At 35.6% G+C, this 24,374-nt stretch overlaps 1 protein-coding gene and 1 long non-coding RNA gene across 9 annotated transcripts; one reads left to right on the top strand and one right to left on the bottom strand.

Moving 5' to 3' along the window:
• The first annotated feature begins 1,491 nt into the window (after positions 1–1,491).
• Positions 1,492–4,501, top strand: LOC110774358 (uncharacterized). Of its 5 annotated transcripts, none has more exons than XR_015825874.1 (5): positions 1,492–1,775; positions 2,203–2,974; positions 3,663–3,748; positions 3,871–3,962; positions 4,255–4,501. It is a non-coding gene; the product is annotated as an uncharacterized LOC110774358 (long non-coding RNA). The 5 variants fall into 5 exon arrangements; XR_015825876.1 differs by having other exon boundaries at positions 1,493–2,293; positions 2,430–2,974; XR_015825875.1 differs by having other exon boundaries at positions 1,498–2,475; positions 2,878–2,974.
• Positions 4,502–4,774: 273 nt separating this feature from the next.
• LOC110774356 (disease resistance protein At4g27190-like) lies at positions 4,775–23,940 on the bottom strand. 4 transcript variants are annotated; one of them, XM_088244096.1, is made up of 8 exons: positions 23,805–23,940; positions 14,980–15,080; positions 12,742–14,150; positions 8,107–10,866; positions 7,052–7,723; positions 6,275–6,915; positions 6,123–6,192; positions 4,775–5,070 (listed from the first exon to the last, which is right to left on the bottom strand). In XM_088244096.1, exons 4-7 carry the CDS (start codon positions 10,804–10,806, stop codon positions 6,180–6,182), a joined length of 4,026 nt encoding a protein of 1,341 aa, XP_088100222.1. In that variant the 5' UTR covers positions 10,807–10,866; positions 12,742–14,150; positions 14,980–15,080; positions 23,805–23,940; the 3' UTR covers positions 4,775–5,070; positions 6,123–6,179. The 4 variants fall into 4 exon arrangements, with proteins under 4 accessions (XP_088100222.1, XP_088100221.1, XP_088100223.1 ...); XM_088244095.1 differs by lacking the exons at positions 12,742–14,150; positions 14,980–15,080 and adding an exon at positions 16,570–16,745; XM_088244097.1 differs by lacking the exon at positions 12,742–14,150.
• Positions 23,941–24,374: the final 434 nt, after the last annotated feature.

The raw sequence follows: 24,374 nt of genomic DNA, 5'->3' as shown, positions 1-24,374 counted from the left end.
GAAAACACACGTAACCAAATAAAAATGTATAAAGTAAAAAAAAAAATATATATATGTTTTTAATGTAAGTACTTGAAAATATTTAAAAAGATAAATAGCATTAGAAGAATTAAATATGAAAGAAAGAAGGGTAAATTACTCAAATGGTCCCTAAACTTGTACGCGATTTACATTTTGGGGCCTGAATTAAATTTTTCGTTCAAATGGTCCATCAACTCTACATTAATTACTCAAATGGTCCCACCGTCTAATTTTCTGTTAGATTTAACCAAATTTTAGGGTAAATAATGACTAATTTGCCCTCATATTTAACGGAAATATTGACAGAATGTAACGGTGGGACCATTTGAGTAATTAATATAGAGTTGATGGACCATTTGAACGAAAAATTTAATTCAGGCCCCAAAATGTAAATCGCGTACAAGTTTATGGACCATTTGAGTAATTAACTCAAGAAAGAAAATAATCTTAGAGAAGTAATTAATCAAAAGTAATAATAACAGCTCACGTATCAAAAAAAAAAAAAAAAACAAACACCCACACAGTAATTAAATATAAAGCTGATTAAAAAACATAATCACAACAAGGACTATGTACCCTTAGATTAATTGAAGAGCTTGTATTAAAGAGTTGCTCATATACTTTATGCAGAGAAGATGAATTATTAACCAAACAATAGATTTGAGTTAGATTTGAATACTTTGTGCAAAGAAGAAAAGTTCCCAAGACGTATGTACCTCTAATATAAGTTAACCAGAGATTCTACAGCAAAGAGCAACTATTAGAGCATCTCCAGCGCAGCCCACCAAACCAGGCAAAAGGCCCCCCAGGGCAAGGTTTGGCCCTCCAGCGCTGCAGCCTGCAGCCTAGTTTCGCATGGGTCCCACCAGCCCGGGCAAGCCCAAGGGCAGGTTTCGCCTGGGCTTCAGCCCGAGTTTTGTGATGTCAGCGCTGACGTCATGCTGACGTCAGCGAGCAAAAAAATATTTAAAAAATCCAAAAAATTATAGATGCTTTCCCTATAAATACATAACAATTTTATTCACTTTCTAAATTGTTTATATTTTGTTGCATAATATTTTTTTCCTTTCTTGCCTTAGACTTGCCCTAGACTTAGCCCTCATGGGTGGAACCACAAATGGCAAGGCTGACACTATTCACGTGAATAGTGGCAGCCCTTGCTTGCCCTTGCCCTAGACTTAGCCCTTGTGGGTGGAGATGCTCTTAGGAGAAATGTTGAATGAAAAATCAAGAGGACTGATCGGGCAATCAATGAGAAGACACTATGCCAAATTTTACTTTCCGCAACACTACATAGGCATCGGTGAAATGAAAAACCGATTCTATTAGTATATTAGGCATCGGTTTTATAAATAATAAGACTAAAAGTATATAAAGGCATCAGCACAAATTTTTGGTTTTTCTTACCGATGCCGTTGATTATATTTAGCATCCATAATATAAATATTCTGAAGCGTAAAATGATTCTGCAAAAAACAAATTTAAGCATAATATTTTGCACTGATGCCAAAAGCATAGTTGACCGCTACAGTAATTTTCGCTAAAATTTTTCGCTCCCTCATTAATATTTCAGACTCCCTCTCATATTTTTGGCTAAAAATTATACTCCATCTCTTCACTGATTTCTTCTCTGTCCTCCATCTCTGCCGTCATCTATTCCTAAACCCTAAAAGAGAGAGCCATAGACGTCCTCCTCGTCGTCGAGAAGAGCCATCGCAGTCCCTTCGTTTACCTCCGTCGTCGTCGTCCTCCAGGTGAGATTATCAGTTAGGGTTTCAATTTGTTGGATAATTTCTCTAATCTTACTCTGCCTTTATCTGTGTTCCATGATTTTGGAGCTAATATTTGATGGGTTCTGTTTGTTGTGAGACAATTTACGTATTTCACCCAGATGTTAATCTACTCAATATTTTATTTCTGTTAAATTAAATGCCTTTCTCCTTCGTTTTCTTTGTTTTTCCATCTATAAATTCTTCGGCTTTTCCCTGTTTTAAATTGGTTTCTCACGGATTCTTCATTGAATTTTAAAGCCCTTTTGTTGAAGCAGAAGCTAACTGTCAAATATGATCTGTGCATGCCACTTATAGATGAGAAAGTAAGGCGGAGGGAGTGTACCAAGACAATTCCCCCCTCCCCCTTTTTTTTCTGATGGAAAATTTGACCCAAAACTTGAATGTTTAGTTAGCAGGGAGATTTAATGTGATCACATTGTATGGCGTACTGATGGAGACACAACCTAACTTTGGCATGATGATAGATATTTGATGCACTGGTTGGTACATATGGAGTGAATGCTCTTAAAATTCTAAGTTTTTGGACTGGTTTAATTTATCGGTATTTGATATTTGGACTATTTTTGTTTTGCTGTTGCTGTATTTTTGGTTTTGATTTTATTGTTGCTAGTATAGGAAAGAGAAGCTTTGAAAGAAAAAAGGGAGAGAAATAAGAGGGAAGGTATTTTATTGTTCTGTTCTTGTGCATTTGATTTGTTACTGATTTTTTTCTTTTATTGGCAACTGTGATTTTGTCTGTATTAAAATCATGGGTTGCATGAACTATATTAGCTAGACAACTATGGGGGCTTTAGTTAATTAATTGTAACATATGCTTACATATTTGGAACCAAGGATCAATTAACAAGACATTAGTTTGGGGTGATTCAGTCAGGAACCAATTAATCTTTCAAAAGAAAACAAAACTGAGAATTGGGTTTTGGTCATAATGGAACATTGGAATTTACATATATTGAAAGCAGAGTAGTCGTAGCTAGGCATCATTGTTTTATATATACACTTAAAATTTACCTAATTAAGTTTGTCATAATTTGTTTTAATTACTAGCTAGCTTGGTTTACAGTTTAGGTCATCAGGGGATTCTATTGCCCATGTAGTGGTTGATGCCAAGTAACTCGTGCGTATATTACATATTGGCTCCGTGGATGTGCTTACAATAGGTACGTAGTGCACTGCTCTTGGTTTGCTTTCATTCAGTACAAATTGTGAATCCTGCGGCTCTTCTTGTTTTGTACAATTAGACTTGATATTTGCAGCTATTGAACCGGATCCTTAATGTTTTGAGAATATTTTTGTAATTTTATCAATATAATATCATCCCTAGTTGTTGATGTTTTATAAGCAGTACGCAATTTTGAGACCATTTGTAAGGTTTGAGTATAAGAGAGTGAGGTAAACTCTAAACATTGACCTTAACTCAGTCAAGGTAAAATCTTATGTTTTGGCTCAATATTTGTCTTTTCCAAACGTGTTTCTCCTATGTTTTCTGCTGCCCTATGTAAAGCATGTTTGGAGGATATGCTAAACTTGTGATGAAGTTAAAGTCACTATCAAATGTATGAATTTCCAGAAATCATTCTAAGCCTCCCATGCAAATAAAGTCATCATATTTGCCTTTTCCTTTTGGCCTGGAAAGTCACAAGATGTACTTGCTCAATAGCAAAGTGCATATCCAAATATATTTGAATAATAAGGGTGACAGATCCTATATTCTTAGTTTAATTTCAAGTGCCTAAAACCTATGGTTTACTATAAAATGCAGAAACTAGGGAATATCAAAGCTTTGCTTTGTTTAGACGAGCACCTAGAAAAATAGCCTTGAATGTGTAATGATTTTAATCATTCCAGGGCGATGGATTTGCTCTATTTTCCTAGCAACACATGAAGTCCAAGATTAGTTCAAGGGCCCTTCTTTGTTTCTTCTAAGTAGTAAGGTATGACCCTTTGATATAAACAATGGAACTGGAAAAATGGTATCAAAATGAATCTAAATGGCAGTATTACTGTCCAGTTTTATATCAAAAAGTTTATTTACTTATGCTGTAATCAATTTTAGGATGGGCGTCTGAGAATTTTGGATTGTCCAAGCCTGCGAATAATTTTAGATGAACCAATTGTTCACAAGTCTGTTCGTGATTTGGATTTCAGGTGAGGAAAATGCTTGTTGATTGTCTTGCGTACATTTAAATACATGACAACAATGCATAAGAATATGCTATAATCAGATATATGTTTACATTTTGTTGGATTGGGGCATTATCAACAAAGATCTATTTTGATTTCTCTCTTTCTCCTTTTACTTGAGGTTGTTTTAATTCAATTTTGCTTAGGCTGCATGCAGTAAGTGTCATTGTTCCTCTTCTCCTCTTGATTCATGTAAGTGTCATTGTTCTTATTTCACATATTTTAAACTATAAATTGGGGGCTTTGTTGTTTGCAGGTAATAATACAGTCAGAATATTGGGGGTGGGAGTTGTTTCGGCTCTGCTTGTTGAGGTTTACTAGGCTTCATGTTGTTGTTGGTATCTACTATCCAGTGTTTCATATTAGTTGAATCGTGCTTTAGTCATTGAATTTGAACTAGGCTTCATTTGGCACAATTCCTGTAAAAAAATCTTCAAGATTTTTGTAGTAGTGAAGGAAATGCAATGTTAACAATTGTAATAGTGAAAGCTTTTTGCCGCAAAGTTTTTTTACCAGAAACTTTTTGTTTTCTTGAATAATTACAGTTTAACCAACTTTTTTTTCTTGGAATTTCACTCGGAAACTAGTTAGTTTGAAACCAATGAAAGGGGTACTGTATTACCCAAAGAAAAACTAACAGGACGTTAGTACTTTGGCTGGCATAGTAACTATATTTAGTACTTCGACGTTCTAACGGTCCACCAAAAACTGTAAAGGGATCGTCAAGAACTATCTATTTATTTGAACTGTAAAAATTTTAAAGCAGGCTGGTAAGTAGGCAGAGGGATCTTCAAGAACTATTTATTTGAAGAGAGAATTTAACCATGAACTTATGCTTTAACCATCAGATCTGCTCAAACATTTGAATGATATACAAATGAAATCCAGTACATGAATTATGATACACTTCAACACTTGGAATTGAAATGGGATTGTTTCTCAAGAATTGATGAGGTTAGAGATGTCGAATTGCAACTTGCTATTCCAAACCTTCAAGAACTCACTCTGTAGAGTATCTATTCACATCCTCATTATATTCTTCAGAACAGAACTCAACCTCCTCATCAACGACCTGGAATTGCACCGTGTTGAAAAATAATACTCATCAGCTTATACTAAAATCGAAAGTGACAAATGGTGGCATATATTCAAAGCTAAAGAGAAGGATGCATGCACTTCTAAACACAATAAGTTACAGCACATTGAAAGTGTTCATCCAATGCACTAAATGTGAGAATTGTCAACTTCGGACTTAAAACGAGCGTCCAAGTGTTTTTGATAATGATGCAGAAAGCTACAACATTCAGAAATCTCTATACTAATCTACAAAATTCAAATTAAAGAAGGCTCTAAATACTCTGCCTTAGCATTTTTTTTAACTGAAGAAACTGTAGAACTTCATATTTTGAGATACTTAGATCACAAACTAGCTAGGGAAAAAATGATCATGCTGACCAGTATTCCTATCGGTCTAATTTAAGAAAACAAAAAATGATCATTTCACTAAAAACAGAAAAGTTATTTCAATTCCTATATATCATCAGATGGAGATGCAAAGTACCTAGGGAAACCTAGTTAACGTAAATCCTAGCCATCTAGAAATCCCGTCTTAAAGATTTCCTTTGTGTGATTTGGCTTGCAAGAAGTAGTTTTTGTTCAACAAGAGAGAGGGGGTGAAGAGAACGATGTACAAATATAAGTGTACATTTCTCTCTCATATTTTAGAGTACCTAGGGGTCTCCTTATTTTAGGATCAAGACAGGAGCACATTCACTCTAAATTTTAACTTAGAATCTCATTTAGGGAGGAGCGCATTGGAGATGCTCTAATGAGATACCACATCAAATTAGGTTGTTTGTTTTGTTTTCGTCTACTATATCATAATGATAGAACACTTGAATTAAAAAACCTCAAACACACATGAAATACATTGTAATTTCTTGTCCAATTGAAGCTTAAACAATCTCACACGTAATTTTTTTGTTTATATCATTAGAACCATAATTTGATCTTGCTAACTCAATTTAATTCTTCATAATATGGCATAATTTTTTAGTAAGATTTGCAAACACCAGTGTTTCCTTAATATAGAAGTTGAAGATGGCAACATATATATATACTCACCTCTGCACTTCTCTGTGTTAACATCATATCTCTGCTATCTCAATAAAATTCGGCCACCTACCTCGTTTCCCTGTATGCAATTAGGTTTGAAAAAGAAAACACTTTAATTGTTATATTATTGACTAAACACCAGTAAACATTCAGGAGCATACCTTTTTTCTTGAATGTTCCCTATAGTGCTATTGAGGTCCCCCATCCACTCAGACTTTCCCAACTCTGTGTGTACTTGGATTCTAGAATGTGTGTTGACAACCTTAGAAGCAAATGTTCTTAAGTATGGACATCTTATAACCTTCAAATTCATCAAAGATGGCAACTTCAAAGTATAAGCTTCAGTAGAGAAACAAATGAGGTTTGGTAGATCTTCAAGCGTCATGGAATTCAGTTGAGGAAATGTAATTTCCTGATCAGCACATTCAGTGTCTGCTTTTGCAATAACTTGTTTAATCTTCTTACAATTCCCAACTTTTAAGTCCTTTAAACTGACAAAGAGCTTGGCTACAGTTGACAAGAACAAATATCGTAAACCGCCACAGTGGGATACACTTAAGAATGTCAAGTTTCCGAAGCCTGTGATATGTTGTGAACCGCCCGTTTCCCATACGTGCATTAAACTTGGCAATTTGTATAACGACAAGTAACACAACTTATTCAATGCTTGAACATTATGGCTTTCCACAGCCTTCGATCCCTTGAGTTGGAAAACAACTTTCAGTGACTTACAGGATTGTATAGAAAGACGTTCTAGATTATCGTAATCATTTGAGTCTTGATCAAGATTTGTTGGGGCAACCTAGAAAATCAAACATCAATTGAGCAACTGTATATAATTTATATAATTTCAATATGGCAATGTCATTGTCATTCTCAAGTGTAGCTCGAGGGTTGAGGTTCATATAAATAAAATAATAGTAAATTGAAATGCTTACCTCTTGATTGACTGGACGTGGCAATATTTGAACAACATTTGTTCTTGAAGTAGGTTTGGTCATTGGGCCACATGAATAAGGTGTACATCCACAAGATCCTGATGAAATACCTTCGTCTTCGTCTTCGTGATGAGCTGTTGAATCTTTCTCCAACTTTTTTATTTGTGGAATTACTGAAGGCAATGTCTTCAATTTGGGAAGCCCGTCTAGATCAAGACTATTTAGTTTGGGAAACAAAGTCATGCCCCTCTGATCCTCTTTTTCATTTTCATCTGCAGATCTGACTATAGTTTCCATTTGCCAGCATTCCGCTATGTTGAGCTCTTCAAGATTTACAAGTAGCCTAGCAATTGAATGTGGGAACACATATTGGAGATCAGTACCATAATTTATTTTTAAATGTCTTAAGTTTTGGAAGCCCTGGAGTCCACGTGGAATGTTCTTCCAAAGGTGTTGACATGCAAAAGCCAATAAAATCTCCAATTTTCGTAAATGAGAAAATACTGGACCCGTGTGGCCTTTCAGATCAAATAACACATCTACAATGCCATCGTCAAATTTTAGTTTCACTTCTTCTAGATTTTGTAACCATAAAATGCACTTTGATGGAAATACCGCTCTTTCAAAGCTTCTCGAAGATTGATGCACATTTTCATCCTTAGGCGTTGTTACCTGAAAAGATTCATTTATTATAAATATTTAAAGAAACATTTTATAGATCAACTTCAGACAAGATCCTCATTTAATAAATATCCTCTAAAAAATGAAATTAATAACAAGCTTGGGGGAATCTATGGATGATTTTCTTTGTGGTCTGCACAATAATTTTTTATTATTATTATTTTCTTTTTGTAAAGGCAAGATCCTCATTTATTAGTATGAGAATATTTTCAGTTTTTAGGCCCTAAACTGGTAGTGAGTAGATGATACTAAAACAGTCAAACTAAATTGATGCACAAAGGTTGGAGTAAATTCAAACTAAACAGTCAAACTAAATTCAGACAAAAAAAAAAAAATTTGAGGCACAAACAATTAACAAAACTATTCAAGCATACCTCATGCTTGTTGACTTTGTAGAAACCAACGAAATTATATAGACCTTGGAGTGTCAAATTTGTTAATTTAGGAAAAGCTATGATGTCCGATGCCGTCTCATGTTCCCTCCACTCCTTTGAGACTATTTCTTTCATTTGGCGACACCGGTCAACATTTAAGCTTTGGAGTTGAACCAAGTTGCTTGCTACTGATAGAGAAAAGACATATTTTAAAACAGGGCAATCATATAATTCAAGAGATCTTAAGTTGATAAAAGAGCTCTGTGGAAGTTGGTCGTGGCATATCGCTTTTAGCTTGGGAATCCACATGAGTTGGATTGATTGGATGAGAGGGAAGGCTGTTTGTTGAGTCCAACTTGCTCCATTTACAAGGTATTCTATCTCAGGGCAGTCCCAAATTGTTAAAACTTTTAAGTGTTGCAGTCCCTCTTGGTCTAATACATTGAGGACATACTTTAAATTCTTAATCCTTCCCAAGATTAAATCTTCACATTTCTTAAATAAGAGTCGAACGGTTTGAATCTCCATGAATTCCGTTGCATCACTGTCAACAATATCCAACTTATTTTTGAATGCATCACTGTCAACAATACTAAAACCTGTTGGACACAATCTGTTGGATATGTGGAATCTTATTGTTGTCTGGATTGTCAAGTAAAAGTCTTTTGGAAAGAAGTTGAAACTGGGTATACACATGACTAAAACCTTCAAATGATTAGACAAAGACATCACCTCAACAAGGCTTGCCATCCTCTTATCTTCGCTTTCTGTTGCTGATCGTTCCCATTTGCGAAAACTATTTTCCATATACAACTCTTCAAGACTAGATAAGCTCGATAAGAGACCATGTGGAATCTTCTGAAGACGAATACAATCCGTAATATCTAACAACCTTAAATGTATAAGAAGTCCAATTTCCCTCGGCAACTCTACGATGTTAAAGCAATTACGAAAGCTGAGGATCTCTAAATTTTCCAATCTTCCAATAACATCAGATATATATCTGAAATGACAACCATTTAGGGACAAGGTTCGAAGGCTCTTCAGTACTCCTAGTGAACTTGGCAAGACTGATATCCCACCCATGCCTAAAACCTTCAGCTCTTTCATCCCTTTACACATGATTTCCATGCTATTTTCCGAATAACAGCCGCCTTCTGAGTGTAGAAGCTCAAGTTTTGGACACTCCAGACCAACTGGGATCTCATCAATATTAATTGGTATCAGTGAGATTGTTGTGTAATGGTCGTATATCTTTGGCCACCCTTTCTTTTTAGCATCACATCTTATTAGAAATCTATGTGGATCTCTTGAGGCAATTTGTATGGTAACATCACGAACTATGTCATGCATCTTGGTATGGTCTTTCAATTTGCTATCTAGCAACAAAAACCTTCTTTGAAGTTTGTCAACCAAAGAATGCACTCTATTTCTTGCTTCTTCCACTGAATCAGTGTTACTAAAATACCCTCGACCCCATCCATATCTAACCAAATAGTCAATTGGAATATCATAATCTTCAGGAAATATACAACAAAGCAAAAGGCACGACTTCGCTTCATCACTCTCCAATCTATCATAACTCCAGCGTATGCTTGAATAAACTCTGTTATTCCAAACTGAACTTTGTAGCTGTTTGAGGGCATCATCCCATTCATACTTCCTCGTATTTTCTAGTGCTTTCGCAACAGTTAAAATAGCAAGAGGTAAACCTGCACACTCATTCGTGACTCGTTTCGCCAAATCAGGATAGTCCAAGGGTTCACCTACAATTTCACAGAAGAGTTCCCATGATTCCTCTGGTGTTAAAACTGGGATTGTAAGAATTTCTTGACTTCCCATTGCAGTGCACACTTCCAAGTTCCGTGAGGTCAACAAAACTTTACACCCTTTATGAGTAAGTCCAGAAGGAAATCCTATAGCCTCAAAATCGAGCTCTGTCCACACATCATCTAATACAATCAGGATCCTATTTATTTCCATGAGTCTTCCGTAGAGCCTTCGCGCTCTTCCACTATCGGTATTCTCGTTATATGTAAACCCCAGCTCCTCTGCAATTTCTGATTGAATCTTCTGAATGTTTGGGCTTTGGGACACAACTGCCATCACAATAATATTATCGAATAATTTCAATCCTTCCAATCTTTTGATGATTTCTTTCACCATTGTGGTTTTACCCACACCCCCCATACCACATATCCCAATCATTCTAACTTCTTCATTCTTCAAAACCTCTATCACCCTATTCACACATGTCATTCTGGATTTAAAATCCTTAAAACCTTCTTTGAATGCTGACGATTTCATCGGTGGAGGTGCAGGATGGGCAACATTATTGAATGTTCCTTCTTTTTGGAGATGAAGAACATCTTGTGTAATCTTAGTGGCTTTCCTACTTATGTTCCACCGGTACAAGCGTTGCCTTTTCATGTTGACTTCTTCCTCAAAATGCAACACTTTCTGAATTAACTCGTTAACACTTGTTAGCCAACTTTGAACATCAGAGCTGATAACTTCACCATTCCTTTTGGCAGCATTAACCAATTCTTGCACCCCATCTTTCTTCTCAAAAAGCTTTTCAAGTTGATCCTTTAGATCTTTCATGTTGGTATCATAGTAAATGAAATAGCCAAATTCTCTGCCTATTGGTGTCACCAAGGACTCTGCAATTTTGGACGCAATTGAAATAACAATATCCATTTCCTTATGATATCAAAGACACGTAGATGAAATGCTTATCTCTGTATCTTGTCTCCCAATCTGTACAAAGTCCAATGAAAAATAGATCAATATAAAAATAGGGATGGTGATTTTACTTTCCGAAGATTATGTTTTCTTTAAAGGGATTAAGGTTTTGATTATGTGAAAATTAAATACATAGGTTGATTATAGTACGCCTTTTTTTGTTATTAGCTGGCCTCCATTGGAACCAAAAGGAATAAGTTTTATATAGAGGGCTCATCAACCAAATAGGTTAAGTCTTACTAAGATTTAGTTGAATTTCTAGTTTTATTGGTTTTTAATTACCTTTGCCAATTAAGTTTTCTTATGAAACCAAGGGATAAGATGGTTGGGCTGCTTTACTCTAGTATAAATAGGCTATTAAGAGACTCATGTATTCAATTTTTTATGTATATAATTCCAGACTTTAGTCGCTACAGTTTCTTTTAGGATATTTGACCTAGAACTCAATTATCATCATTCTAACTTCTATTCTATAGCTTTATCATTTTATTATATGTATTTTGGGACTGTTTGGTTCACTAGACAACAACTTATAGACGTTACCCTGCATCAAATTGGTACCAGAGGCTAGGAAAATCCTTCCTTCACACCATGGTCGGTAGGTTGTGGACAAGGGAACTAAGCCCAACATACATAGATGACTGAGATGTGACGTATAATGGAAGATATGTCGAGAGTGGTGCAAGCCCTCCAAAGACAGAAATTCACGGATGCCTATATGGAGATTCTGGAATGCAACCATGGTGATGGTGATTAAGGTGGATTGGAAGAGCAATTGGTTCGTTCATAAGGTTTGAATGGTGGAGGAATTAAAATTGAAGTTGTTGATTTTTATGGAAATATGGACATAGAAGATTATTTAGATTCAGAGGCAAGTCTAGAGAATGGAAACCTATGGTAGAAGTGTAAGACATTACATTGTCTTAAACCATATTAGAATGGTCTTCTAATCACATAAGGAGTTGTAGTTCAGTATTAATCAAGAACCAGAACTCGAGCACATCTGCAGTTCTAATTTAAAGTGCACTTTAATTAGAAACTAGAGCTTTGAGGATTCCTAGTCCTACATGGATTAAAACATTCTATCCCAGTGCAATTAGGATTTGTTTAAGTGTTCTTCGATAGGCAAAATACTTAAGCCATGGATATATATAATTGTTCCTTCCCTAGCAGTCAAGACACACTCATATTGATATATCACCACATCTAGAGAAAGTTAAGGAGTGCATAGGAGAAGAAGATTTCTATACCATCACCATAGCCACGTCTGACCAAGGTTAGTGTTAGGTTAGTCTGGGGAGAAGCATTGAAAACAGAAAATTATATATTGAATAGAGTGCCTACTAAAAGTGTAAATGCTATCCCTAATGAAGTTTGGGTTAAAAAAAAACCAAGTTTGAATCACCTTAGAGTGTGGGGCTATAAAGTTGAAGCAAAATCATACAATCAATGGAAAAGAAGTTGGATTCAAGAACAGTCAGTGACTATTTTTTTGGCTATCCAGAAAGAACTAAAGGCTACAGATTTTACTACCCTCAAAATACAACCAAATTTGTAGAAATTCAAAGAGCAGTGTTTATAGAATGTAATAATGAGGCAACAGAAGAAGAAAATTTTAATTTTGATGCAGTTATAATAGAAAATGGAGACACAGTGAATTCTAATGCAGATAACAGAATTCTACTGTTACCTAGTGTGAAGTACTGTATTTTTGATATATATATATATATATATGTTAATTAAATGTTTTTTTTTTCTATTTAGTTTATAATATTAGAAGTAAGAGGTGGCTTTAGTACATGCAAATTTAGTAATTGACTTACAAGTGGCTACCATTAATATTAGAATATGAAAGATATTTTATTTCTTTACATGTATATCTTTTCTTACCGTCATTGGTTTGAAGAAGTTATCCAAAACTTGGATAACAAGTTGTTACCAGCCAATAGGTGAACATTGGATTGCCACCCCTCTTGTTGTTTAAATAGGAAACCTTCTACATTAAGAACTTGCATAGAAATACATGCGAAGAGAAAAAGAAACAGAGAGAAAAGAAAATAGAAAGAAGGAAAGATAGTAAGAGAGGTAGAGAGAAGAAGAAGTATTGGAGGGAAATAGAAGAGTGGGTTTGTGAATGCGGTGGAAAATTGGGAAACACCTAACATTTCTAGCAAAAGCTTTGGTGTCAAGGTAGGGGTTTCTTGGGGGCCTTTACGGAGATTGATCTAATTAAATTTCGTGAGCTCCATATTATGTGTCATATTATATTGGATGTTCTTGATATTACAGTTTGATTGACGTTCCTTGTATTGGGTGTTTACGCATTCTTAACTATTTAAACAATGTTGGCATAATTGTATATACATTGGTGATATTTTAAATGGTTACATTGTTGTGAGATACATGGGATATGTGAAAGGCATAATTATATCATGTCATGAAAATTGGTTGGAGTTGTTGGATTGAGAAAATAATGATGGAAAAGAGGGTAATGGAAGTAGTCTTTTAGTTGAGTCTAACTCTTGGCAAGTACCAGGTCTCAGGGATCACACAGTGCACATGGTGTTTATTGGGTGATTCGGGACTGGCGACAGGAGTTAGACAAGATGACTAACAAAAGGGGAATTATGGGATGATTGAACTGGTGTTAGTTCATATAAATGGGCATTCGGGACCAAGTGGTATAAGCATGGTATGGGACGTGTAGGTCTGCTTGTCTAGTTATATGAATTAATGGGATTAGATGAAGAGCATTCATGCATTATTATTAATAATGTGATATTTGGCCGTGTGACTGTAGGTCACTTAATTTAATTATATCAATTTCCTGTAAAAAAAGGTTTATGTCCGTACTGAGCTGTGGTTTCGCTCACCCCCTAATAGATTTTGCACGTACCGAACCTGAAATCTAGAGCTTGTGATGATTTTGGCATATCTATAAAGTGTATTTTGTATATAGCTTGGGGATGAATAATGAGCTACTCTTTTAGTGAACTCTCAAATAGTTCTAACTTGTAAAACAATATAAATTTTTTAAGATTTCAAATGTTGTCGTTTCCGCTGAATATTCTATGTGAAATATTTATTTTATTTATTTAAATGTTTCTTCACATTTTAGTTATAGTTTTTATTAAATTCTATAATTAAGGTGTGAATCAAGTCTTAACCCAAGGTTACGTAAATCCGTGGGTTGGGTTGTGACACCTAGCTTTGACTTGAGTAGCATGCAATCTGTACAGGAAGATGAAATAGTTGGAGATCCAATGATACTTGAACAGGAAACTCAAGAACATCAAGTTCTGCCACCAGAAAACATAAATGAAAATCAACCAGCAGAATAAAACCATGAACAAATGGATTTAGAGTTGAGAAGATCACAAAGACAAAGGAAAAGAACACCACCTGATGACTACTATGTATATTTACAAGAATCTGAGCATGATGTGAATGCAATTGAAGATCCCATGAACTATATGCAAGCAATGTCCAATGAGAAAAGTGAAATCTATTCACTAGTTTCAACTAAAGACTCATTTAGAGTAATCATGGCATTGGTAGCACATTTCAATTTACATTTACATCAAATGGATGTAAAGACTGCATTCTTGACTGGAAATCTAGAAGAGGGAATATATATGAAACAACCATAAGGTTTCATTCAAGAGAAAGGAGAAAATATAGTATGTAAACTGTGTAAATCGATTTATGGTCTTAAGCAAGCTTCTAGATAGTGGTATATCAAATTTGATGAATTTGTTAAGCAATATGGTTTTTACAGAAAATTCATTGGATGAATGCATTAACATGAAGAAGAGTGGGAGAAATTTCATCATATTGGTATTATATGTGGATGACATCTTACTGGCATGCACAGATTTATCAATGTTACATAGCTGTAAAGAATTCCTGTCTAAACATTTTGAAATGATAGATCTTGGTAAAGCATCTTATGTTTTGGGAATTAAAATTAGCATGAATTATCATAGAAGAATTATATAGAAAAGGTACTGCAGAGATTCAATATGCAAGGATGTGGTGGAACTTATATGTTGATTTCAAAAGCAGACAAGTTAAGCAAGGAACAGGCACCAAGGACTGAACAAGAGAAAATTTAGATGAATGACAAACCTTAAGCTTCCTTAGTAGGCAGTCTTATGTATGCACAAGTCTGCACTAGACTTGACATAGCCTTTCCTATTAGTGTGCTATAGGTAGATTTCAATCTAATCCTGGACAAGATCATTGGATTGCAAGCAAAAAAGTGTTAAGATATTTACAAAGAACCAAAGATTACAAATTGGTTTTCAGAAGAAGCAACAATTTGAAATTAGAAGGTTTTGCAGATGCTGATTTTGCAGGTTGTAAGGATGATCTCAAATCAACAGCACGGTATGTGTTCATATTTGCATGAGCTGCTGTATCATGGAAAAGTATCAAGCAACCTCTCACAGTTGCATCTACAATGTTAGCAGAATTCTTCGCCTCTTATGAGGCTATTTCTCAAGTTGTGTGGTTAAAGAATTTTATCACTAGATTGAGTGTAGTTGAGTTTATACATAGACCTATACAACTATGGAATGACAACAATGCAACAATTTTGTTTGCAAAGGCAAACAAAAGGACAAAAGCTTCAAGAATTCTGGAAGTTAAGTTTCTTAAAGTTAAAGAAAAGATAAGAGATGGGTACACTGTTTTGGAACACATCAGTATAACAGATATGATTGTAGATCCTCTTACTAAAGGGTTGCCAAATGCAGTTTTTCATAGGCATGTTCAAAGTATGGGATTGACAGAAAATATGAGTGGCTGAATTAGTGAGAGTTTCAGTGGGAGTGTTTCTGTTTTAACTAGAGTTTTATCATTTATATTTTGATTAACTAGTAAAGGTTTCGATAGATATTCAAAAAGTTTGAGGGTTCATAAAGTGGAATTTTGTTGAGTTATTTTACTGCTTAGTCTTTTTTTTTTAATTTTTATGTTTGACAGTTGAATATACATTTAAGGCAGTAAAGCTAGCAATTGAGGTAGCTACGATGGTACAGTATATTCATGGCATTTGTTCAATTTTAACTAGACATTGGCAATCATATAGGGGACAATGAATGAGCATGACATATCTATTAGCACAGACAGTTTAGTCATGAACATTCTACAGTTTTAATCTTGATCAAAGCCTTTTGTGGTTTTGAAGAATCTCAAATGTAATTATAAGAACCTTGAAATAACAGATGTTCAAGTAGTTTCAATAGTTCTTTGTTGTTCTTCATTGATAGTGGCTTAGTAGGGATTTTGCTCAGTTATGTTTCACAAGGCCTTAAAGTGTGTAATACTATTAACTGTTGTGATTATTTGACCAAGTGAGAGATTGTTAGACATTACATTGTCTTAAACCATATTGGAATGGTCTTCTAATCACATAAGGAGTTGTCGTTTAGTATTAATCATGAAATAGAACTCGAGCATATCTGCTGTTCTAGTTTAAAGTGCAGTTTAATTAGAAAACTAGAGCTTTTTGAGGATTCCAAGTCCTACATGGATTAAAACATTCTATCCAAGTGCAATCAAGATTTGTATAAGTGTTCTTCAATGGGCAAAATACTTAAGCAATGCATATATATAGAGGTCCCTTCCCTAGTAGTCAAGACCCACACTCATATTGATATCTCACCCCATCTAGAGAGAGTTAAAGGTCTGCATAGGAAAAGAAGATTACTATACCTTCACCACAACCATATTTGACCAAGGTTAGTGTTTAAGTTCAAAGACAAGAAAGAACTTAGATCATAAGGTGTTTTTTTTAATTTAAAAAAGCTTAAATTGAACAGCACTGTGCCTCAATGGTGGAACATAGTTGAAGAGCAACATGCTTGACAAGGGAAGTAGAAGATCAACACCTGTGAAAGCAAAGTTACGAAAGAAGTTTTTAATAGCTGACTACACTATGGAGTTATATGGAAGGTTTCATAGCTTAAAACAACGAGACACTTTCGTTGAATAATATAAATCAGAGTTTGGTAATCTCTCAATTCGAGTTGGTTTGAAAGATAGTAATCAAAAGATGACACAGGTCGTTATCTTTCAGCTTTGAATAAGACCGTTAGCGATGACATGGGGGCAGGTGTGGTCCATTTGTTCAACCAGTACTTTGATGATCATAAGATTTTGATTATAGAGTTTGACCCTTTTTATAATTTTTCTTTGAAAACTTTATTTTAGGAGGCCCTCTTGTTTATTTTGGCACAAGGCCCCTAAAATTTCAAAGCTGCCATTGTATATATGCTTGTTGGCTTGATAAATATGTAAGCTGAAAACTACCAGCTGTCCTATATCCCATCTGTTGGTTCTTGCAAGATATTGCAAACATGTTTGAGTTGAAATTAGTCTCACATTGGAAATAGGTTTGGCCTTCGGTTCAATGCCTAATTAGTTTGGTCAATGATTAATTAATTTATACTTAATTGGTCAAAAGTTGGGCCTCTTGGGCTCTGTGATTGAATATTAAACCCAATTAATTAAATTAATTCCGAGTTAATTATTTAATTAATTATTTGAATTATTTCAAATATCAGATAAGTTTTGTCTGATTGGGTTTGACAGTTATATGATAACTGTTCCAACAGGTATCAGCCCTTTATTTAAACTAGCTGATTCTGTAAAGGTATCATAAAACTGCAGATTTCATTCTAAGTCATATTCCTATAGCCTGAGAGATAAACACACAGAATTCGCCAGAAATCAAAGCCCTAGTGCTAGGACTTTGTTTTGAGATAGTTGTACTCTGGTGGAGCAGACGCCTGCAGAACTACAAGCACTGAGTAGGGGCGAAATTCTGTTTCAAGGACATTGCAATCTGCAAGCCTCTATCTGAAAAACCAGTCAGGTTTTATTTTACTGTTTTATTTAAATTTGTGATTTTATTTACTGTTTGATTTAATTGTTGAGTTAAATTATTAGTGTAGTACTGATTGTTGTATCACCAACAATCTTGAAACAGAATAATGGATCAACAATCAATATCTGCTAATGGCGTCAATGGGGCTAAGAATCCTCACTCTGAAAAGCCAGAGAAGTTCAAAGGAGTGGACTTCAAACGATGGCAGCAAAAGATGTTTTATTTAACAACAATGAACTTGGCAAATGTTATCAAAGAAGAAGTTCCAGTGGCAACAAAGAACCCTGTTTCAAAGGAAACTCTAAGTGCCATAGATGCTTGGAAGCATTCTGAATTTTGTTGCAGGAACTATATCTTGAACAGTCTGGATGATAATCTTTATGATATTTATTCGGCCTGTAAAACAGCCAAGGAATTATGGGAATCACTGGAGAAAAAAATATAAAATCGAAGATGCTGGTTCTAAGAAGTTTGTCATTGGCAAATTTCTGAAGTTCAGTATGGTTGATTCCAGGTCTGTCATCGCACAAGTTGAAGAACTCCAGAAGTTAATCTCTGAACTTCATGCTGAGGGATGTTCAATTAATGAACACTTTCAGGTTGGTGCAATAATTGAAAAATTACCACCATCTTGGAATGATTTCAAGATATACCTCAAGCATAAGCGCAGAGAGATGAATATGGAAGATCTCATTCTCAGGCTACAAGTGGAAGAGGATCATAGGAAGGGTGACAAAAATGATGTGTCTGCCTTAGAAGCCAATGCCAATATCGTTGAGGGAAAAACCTTCAAGCCTAAGGATCAATCCAAGAAGAATACGGGCAAGAATTTTAACAAGCAAGCTGCTGCCCTTGCACCAAAAGCAAAGGATTTCAAGAAGATTAAGGGCTCTTGCTGGGTTTGTGGAAAACCAGGCCACAAAGCACAAGAATGCCGCCATCGAAGGGATCATAATCCTGCCAATCAAGGCAACAATCATGGGCGAAACAACCAGGCCAATGTGACTGAGGAGTTTGTTGCTGTTGTTTCAGAAACCAATATGGTTTCGAATGACGAAGATTGGTGGATTGATACAGGTGCTACCAAGCATATCTGTGGTGACAGAAACATGTTTTCTGATTACCATCAGATTTCTGGTGGAGAAAAGCTGTATATGGGCAATGCCTCTGCTTCTGCAATTCAAGGAAAAGGCAAAGTGGTGCTGAAATTCACTTCTGGAAAGAATCTGACCCTGCAGAATGTGCTGCATGTTCCAGAAATTAGGAAAAACCTTGTGTCAGGCCCATTGTTGAGTAACAAGGGCTTTAAACTTGTATTTGAGTATGAAAAATTTGTCCTAACTAAGGGGGGAACGTTTGTAGGAAAAGGCTACTTGGCTGATGGTCTTTTCAAACTCAATGTATTGGCTTTTGATGTTATTAATGAAATAAATAAGGCTTCTACTTATATTGTTGAGTCATCTAATTTATGGCATGCTAGATTAGGACATGTTAATTTTCATTCTTTACATAGAATGTGTAATTTAGGATTATTACCAAAATTTAATATTGATTTCAATAATAAGTGCCAAACGTGTACGGAATCCAAATTTGCTAGACAAACTTTTAAGTCAGTTTTGGGAAGATCAAATGAGTTACTTGGTTTAATTCATAGTGATCTTTGTGACTTTAAGTCTACACCAACTCGTGGAGGGAAGAATTATTACATATCCTTCATTGATGATTGCAGTAAGTTCTGTTATGTTTACTTGATTCATAGCAAAGATGAGGCTTTGAATATATTTAAGACATATAAGGCTGAAGTAGAAAATCAACTCGAGAGAAAAATCAAGGTACTTAGATCCGATAAAGGTGGGGAGTATGAATCTCAAGCCTTTTCTGATTTTTGTACTACACATGGAATTGTACATCAAACAACAGCTCCTTACACACCACAACAAAATGGTGTTGCAGAAAGGAAAAATAGAACTTTTAAAGATATGATTAATTCCATGTTAAATAGCTCAGGGCTTCCACACAACATGTGGGCTGAAGCGTTACTTACTGAAAATAGAGTTTTAAATAAAATTCCACATAAAAAGACTAATAAGTCTCCTTATGAAATATGGAAAGAAAGAATACCTACTTATAAAACACTGAAAGTGTGGGGTTGTCTAGCAAAAGTACAAGTTCCTTTATCAAAGCGTACTAAACTTGGACCAAAGACTATTGATTGTGTATTCATTGGATATGCAAACAATAGTGCTGCGTATAGATTTCTAGTAGTGAAATCTGAAATTCCGGACATACATGTTAACACTATCATTGAATCCGTTAATGTAGAATTCTTTGAGGAAATATATCCTTACAAAGAAAATAAATCTGGTTCAACTAGAAAGCGGTCACATGATCAAAGTCATGATGAAGCTTCTTCCTCAAGAGTTCAAGAAATAGATTCTGAACCAAGAAGAGGAACAAGAACAAAAGTACCAAAGAACTTTGGACCAGATTTTCTTACTTTCTTGTCTGAAAGTGAACCACAAACTTATCATGAAGCCATAACTTCACCTGAGGCTCCTTTTTGGAAGGAAGCAATAAAAAGTGAAGTAGAGTCCATTTTGCAAAACAATACATGGGAATTGGTTGATTTACCTCCTGGTAATAAACCAATTGGACACAAATGGATTTTCAAAAAGAAACTAAAAGCTGATGGCACAATTGATAAGTATAAGGCACGTTTAGTTGCCAAAGGATACCGCCAAAAGGAGGGGTTTGATTATTTCGACTCTTATTCTCCAGTTTCGCGTATTACATCTATTAGGATGTTAATAGCAATTGCAGCTGTTTACAATTTGGATATACACCAAATGGATGTAAAAACTGCTTTTCTGAATGGAGAATTAGAAGAAGAAATATACATGGAACAACCTGAGGGGTTTGTGATTCAAGGACAAGAAAAGAAGGTGTGTAAACTTGGGAAGTCATTATATGGACTTAAACAAGCACCAAAACAATGGCATGAAAATTTTGATCATACAATGTTGACACATGGTTTCAAAATCAATGAGTGTGATAAATGTGTCTACATTAAAAGCAATGGTAATACTTGTGTCATTGTGTGCTTGTATGTTGATGACATGTTGATAATGGGAACAAGTAAGGATGTAATCAATAATACTAAGGCAATGTTGAACGCAAGTTTTGACATGAAGGACTTAGGTCAAGCAGATGTCATACTTGGAATCCAAATTAAAAGGACCAAGGATGGTTATATCCTTACACAATCTCATTATGTCGAACAAATCCTACGAAAATTTGGACATTTCGACAGTAAACCTGCTGTAACTCCATTTGATGCCAATTGTAAATTAAAAAAACATGTTGGTGATGCCATCTCACAATTGGAATATTCCCAAGTGATTGGCAGTCTGATGTATGTGATGAACTTTACTAGGCCTGACTTAGCTTACTCGATAAGTAGGCTTAGTAGATATACAAGCAATCCAGGACATGAGCATTGGGATGCTTTAATAAGGGTGTTACAATACTTAAAAAACACCATGAGTTATGGATTGCATTATACAAGATATCCACCTGTCTTAGAAGGATACAGTGATGCAAATTGGATTTCTGACAATACAGAAACCAAGTCAACTAGTGGATATGTTTTCACATTAGGGAGTGCAGCAGTATCTTGGAAATCCTCTAAACAAACGTGTATAGCACGTTCAACAATGGAATCAGAATTTGTAGCATTGGACAAAGCAGCTGAAGAAGCTGAATGGCTTCGAAACTTCCTTGAGGATATTCCATTATGGTCCAAGCCTGTGACTGCCATTTGCATACACTGTGATAGTATGGCTGCCCAAGCAAGAGCCAAAAACAGTGTCTATAATGGCAAATCTAGACATATAAGGCGAAGACACAATACGATGAGACAGTTGCTCTCAAATGGAGTCATTTCCATTGATTATGTAAAGTCAAAGGAAAATATAGCAGATCCTTTGACCAAAGGCCTACCAAGAGAGCAAACTCTATATGCATCGAGGGGAATGGGTCTAAAGCCAATTCAATGAATCAAACCGGGCGGAAACCTAACCTAGTTGATTGGAGATCCCATGGTCTAGGTTCAATAGGCAAACTAGTTGGGGACGATTCAAAGTATTGAACACACAAAATGCCCATTTCTATGATATGTGTGTGTTGTCTGTTGATGATTGAGGGTATGCTTATGCATTTAATGACATTAATATCTTGTTATCAAGAGGAATATGATCACAGACAATTCTTTATTAATGTCACTTATATAGGAGTAAATGCGGGGTCGCATTTTTGAGAGTTGATATGGCTAAAATTCTCAAGAGCTCCTAGGAAACCCGGGATTTGTTCAGGACCAAAATGAACACAAACGTATGAATAGACGTGTGTCAGATTTGATATGTGTGAGATATATTGTCTCGGTTTACTAAAAAAGGTGAACAGTTCAAGTTCATTATATCCACTGCATCACCCGGTAGACCCGATATATTTTCACTAGGGTAAGTTCAAGTCCAAAAGACACTTCTCCTGATGCATATCATTTCTCCTATCTCTCAGGTGATTCAGGCATCATTTGCATTTAAATTTCCATTCAAATGTGGGGTATGTTAGGTGTTTGAATACAAATTTCACCTGAAATGTGGGGTATTGTTGGTTCTTGCAAGATATTGCAAACATGTTTGAGTTGAAATTAGTCTCACATTGGAAATAGGTTTGGCCTTCGGTTCAATGCCTAATTAGTTTGGTCAATGATTAATTAATTTATACTTAATTAGTCAAAAGTTGGGCCTCTTGGGCTCTGTGATTTAATATTAAACCCAATTAATTAAATTAATTCCGAGTTAATTATTTAATTAATTATTTGAATTATTTTAAATATCAGATAAATTTTGTCTGATTGGGTTTGACAGTTATATGATAACTGTTCCAACAGGTATCAACCCTTTATTTAAACTAGAGCCCTGATTCTGTAAAGGTATCATCAAACTGCAGATTTCATTCTAAGTCATATTCCTATAGCCTGAGAGATAAACATACAGAATTCGCCAGAAATCAAAGCCCTAGTGCTAGGACTTTGTTTTGAGATAGTTGTATCATGGTGGAGCAGACGCCTGCAGAACTACAAGCACTGAGTAGGGGCGAAATTCTGTTTCAAGGACATTGCAATCTGCAAGCCTCTATCTGAAAAACCAGTCAGGTTTTATTTTATTGTTTTATTTAAATTTGTGATTTTATTTACTGTTTGATTTAATTGTTGAGTTAAATTATTAGTGTAGTACTGAATGTTGTATCACCAACACCATCTTCCTCTTATGAGCTTCTGGCTATGCTGCCACCCTCTGGTGTGGCTTTTACTTTCCTTTTTTGTCGTTTATTCTGGTGTGCTTTTTCTATTTTGTTTTTCTTCCTGTTGGCCCAAATCTCCTCATTCTCTTCTCTCCCACTCCTCTACAGCCATTTCACCTATCTCTCCCTCTCTCCTCTCATCCACCCACCCTCCTTTAGCCCATTTCTCTTTCCCTCCCACGAACTCTTTAACCCTAAACCCCTTCCTTTTCCCTAGGATTTGCTAGGTTGTCTATTGGTTTGTTGTTGTTGTTCATCTCCTACAACCCATCCTCATATATGAGCTTTTGCTCTGGAGTAGTGGGCTTTGTGGTTTAATGATCAATTTCGACCAATCCATGGATCATTTGAGCTTGATGCATGGTGGTGGCTTGCTTCCCCAAATCCACACTCTTCAAATCTCCTTTGTCGGTTCTCATGGACCTTTCTCTACTGGCGGTGATGGCAGATTGGGTGGCAGCAGCGGCTGTTTAGTTCTTGTGTGTTTCTTAGGGTTTTTTGTTGTGTTGGGCCTAAATTATGTGTATTATGGTTGGTAGTGCTTTTGTTTTATTGTTCTATTTGTTGTATTGGGCTTGTTTGTAACTTTCTAAAGAATGTTTATAAAACAAAACCCTGAAAATCTAGGCATAGCAGGAGAGATGAAAAATGGCTCACTTGACATGCATGTATGTAAAAATGGGGCCACGGAGATTACCTGATTTTACGTAGCAGAGAATAGACCGGTTGAAGGATGACTTCTGAGAAAACTGGGTTGAACAGCCCCTAGCTACCTTATCCCCAGATTCAACAAGGCTCCCAATTGTTCAGAGGTTTTTTTTATACTTTTTCTGTGCACCTAATTGTCTGTTTTCTGAGTGGGAAAGTGGGGAAAATGGTTCTAGCGGCCATATATGTTGAATTCCTTTCAATCATGAAAAAAAAAATATATCTCGTGTCAATGTCGCGTTTTTGGTCCATGGTCCAAGTCTATGACAATTACTTTTGTTGCTTTGTCAAAATATTCACACCTAGCGTGTATTTTGGGGAATTCTTTCTCCAATCTCTCTCAAATAATTTTGTCTTTTTTTCTTCTCTTCTCGTTATTTGTCAAAGACTTCTTATTAGTACTAACCAACCAAAACAACAGGACTTTTATAGTAACCTTCACTTCACAAAGAAGGTGAAGAATGAAGGGCTGGGCTCCGGGGAAACGTTCTCATGCAAGACAAAGCCCTCGCAGATAATGGGTTGATAGAATTATCTATTGCATTAGCCATCCATCCAA

Source organism: Prunus avium, chromosome 7 (assembly GCF_965620075.1).
Source record: "Prunus avium chromosome 7, drPruAviu1.hap1.1, whole genome shotgun sequence".
Classification (NCBI taxonomy): domain Eukaryota; kingdom Viridiplantae; phylum Streptophyta; class Magnoliopsida; order Rosales; family Rosaceae; genus Prunus; species Prunus avium.
The sequence above is the reverse complement of the archived record's forward strand: the minus strand, read 5'-3'. Positions and strand labels throughout refer to the sequence as shown.

Bases quoted from the DNA above. Each gene is read 5' to 3' on its own strand.
- LOC110774356 (XM_088244095.1), bottom strand. From the start codon at position 10,806: ATGGATATTGTTATTTCAATTGCGTCCAAAATTGCAGAGTCCTTGGTG. The intron at 7,724-8,106 runs GTATGCTTGAAT...GAATCTTTTCAG, and splicing joins ACAAAGTCAACAAGCATGAG to GTAACAACGCCTAAGGATGA. The intron at 6,916-7,051 runs GTAAGCATTTCA...TTGATTTTCTAG, and splicing joins CACGTCCAGTCAATCAAGAG to GTTGCCCCAACAAATCTTGA.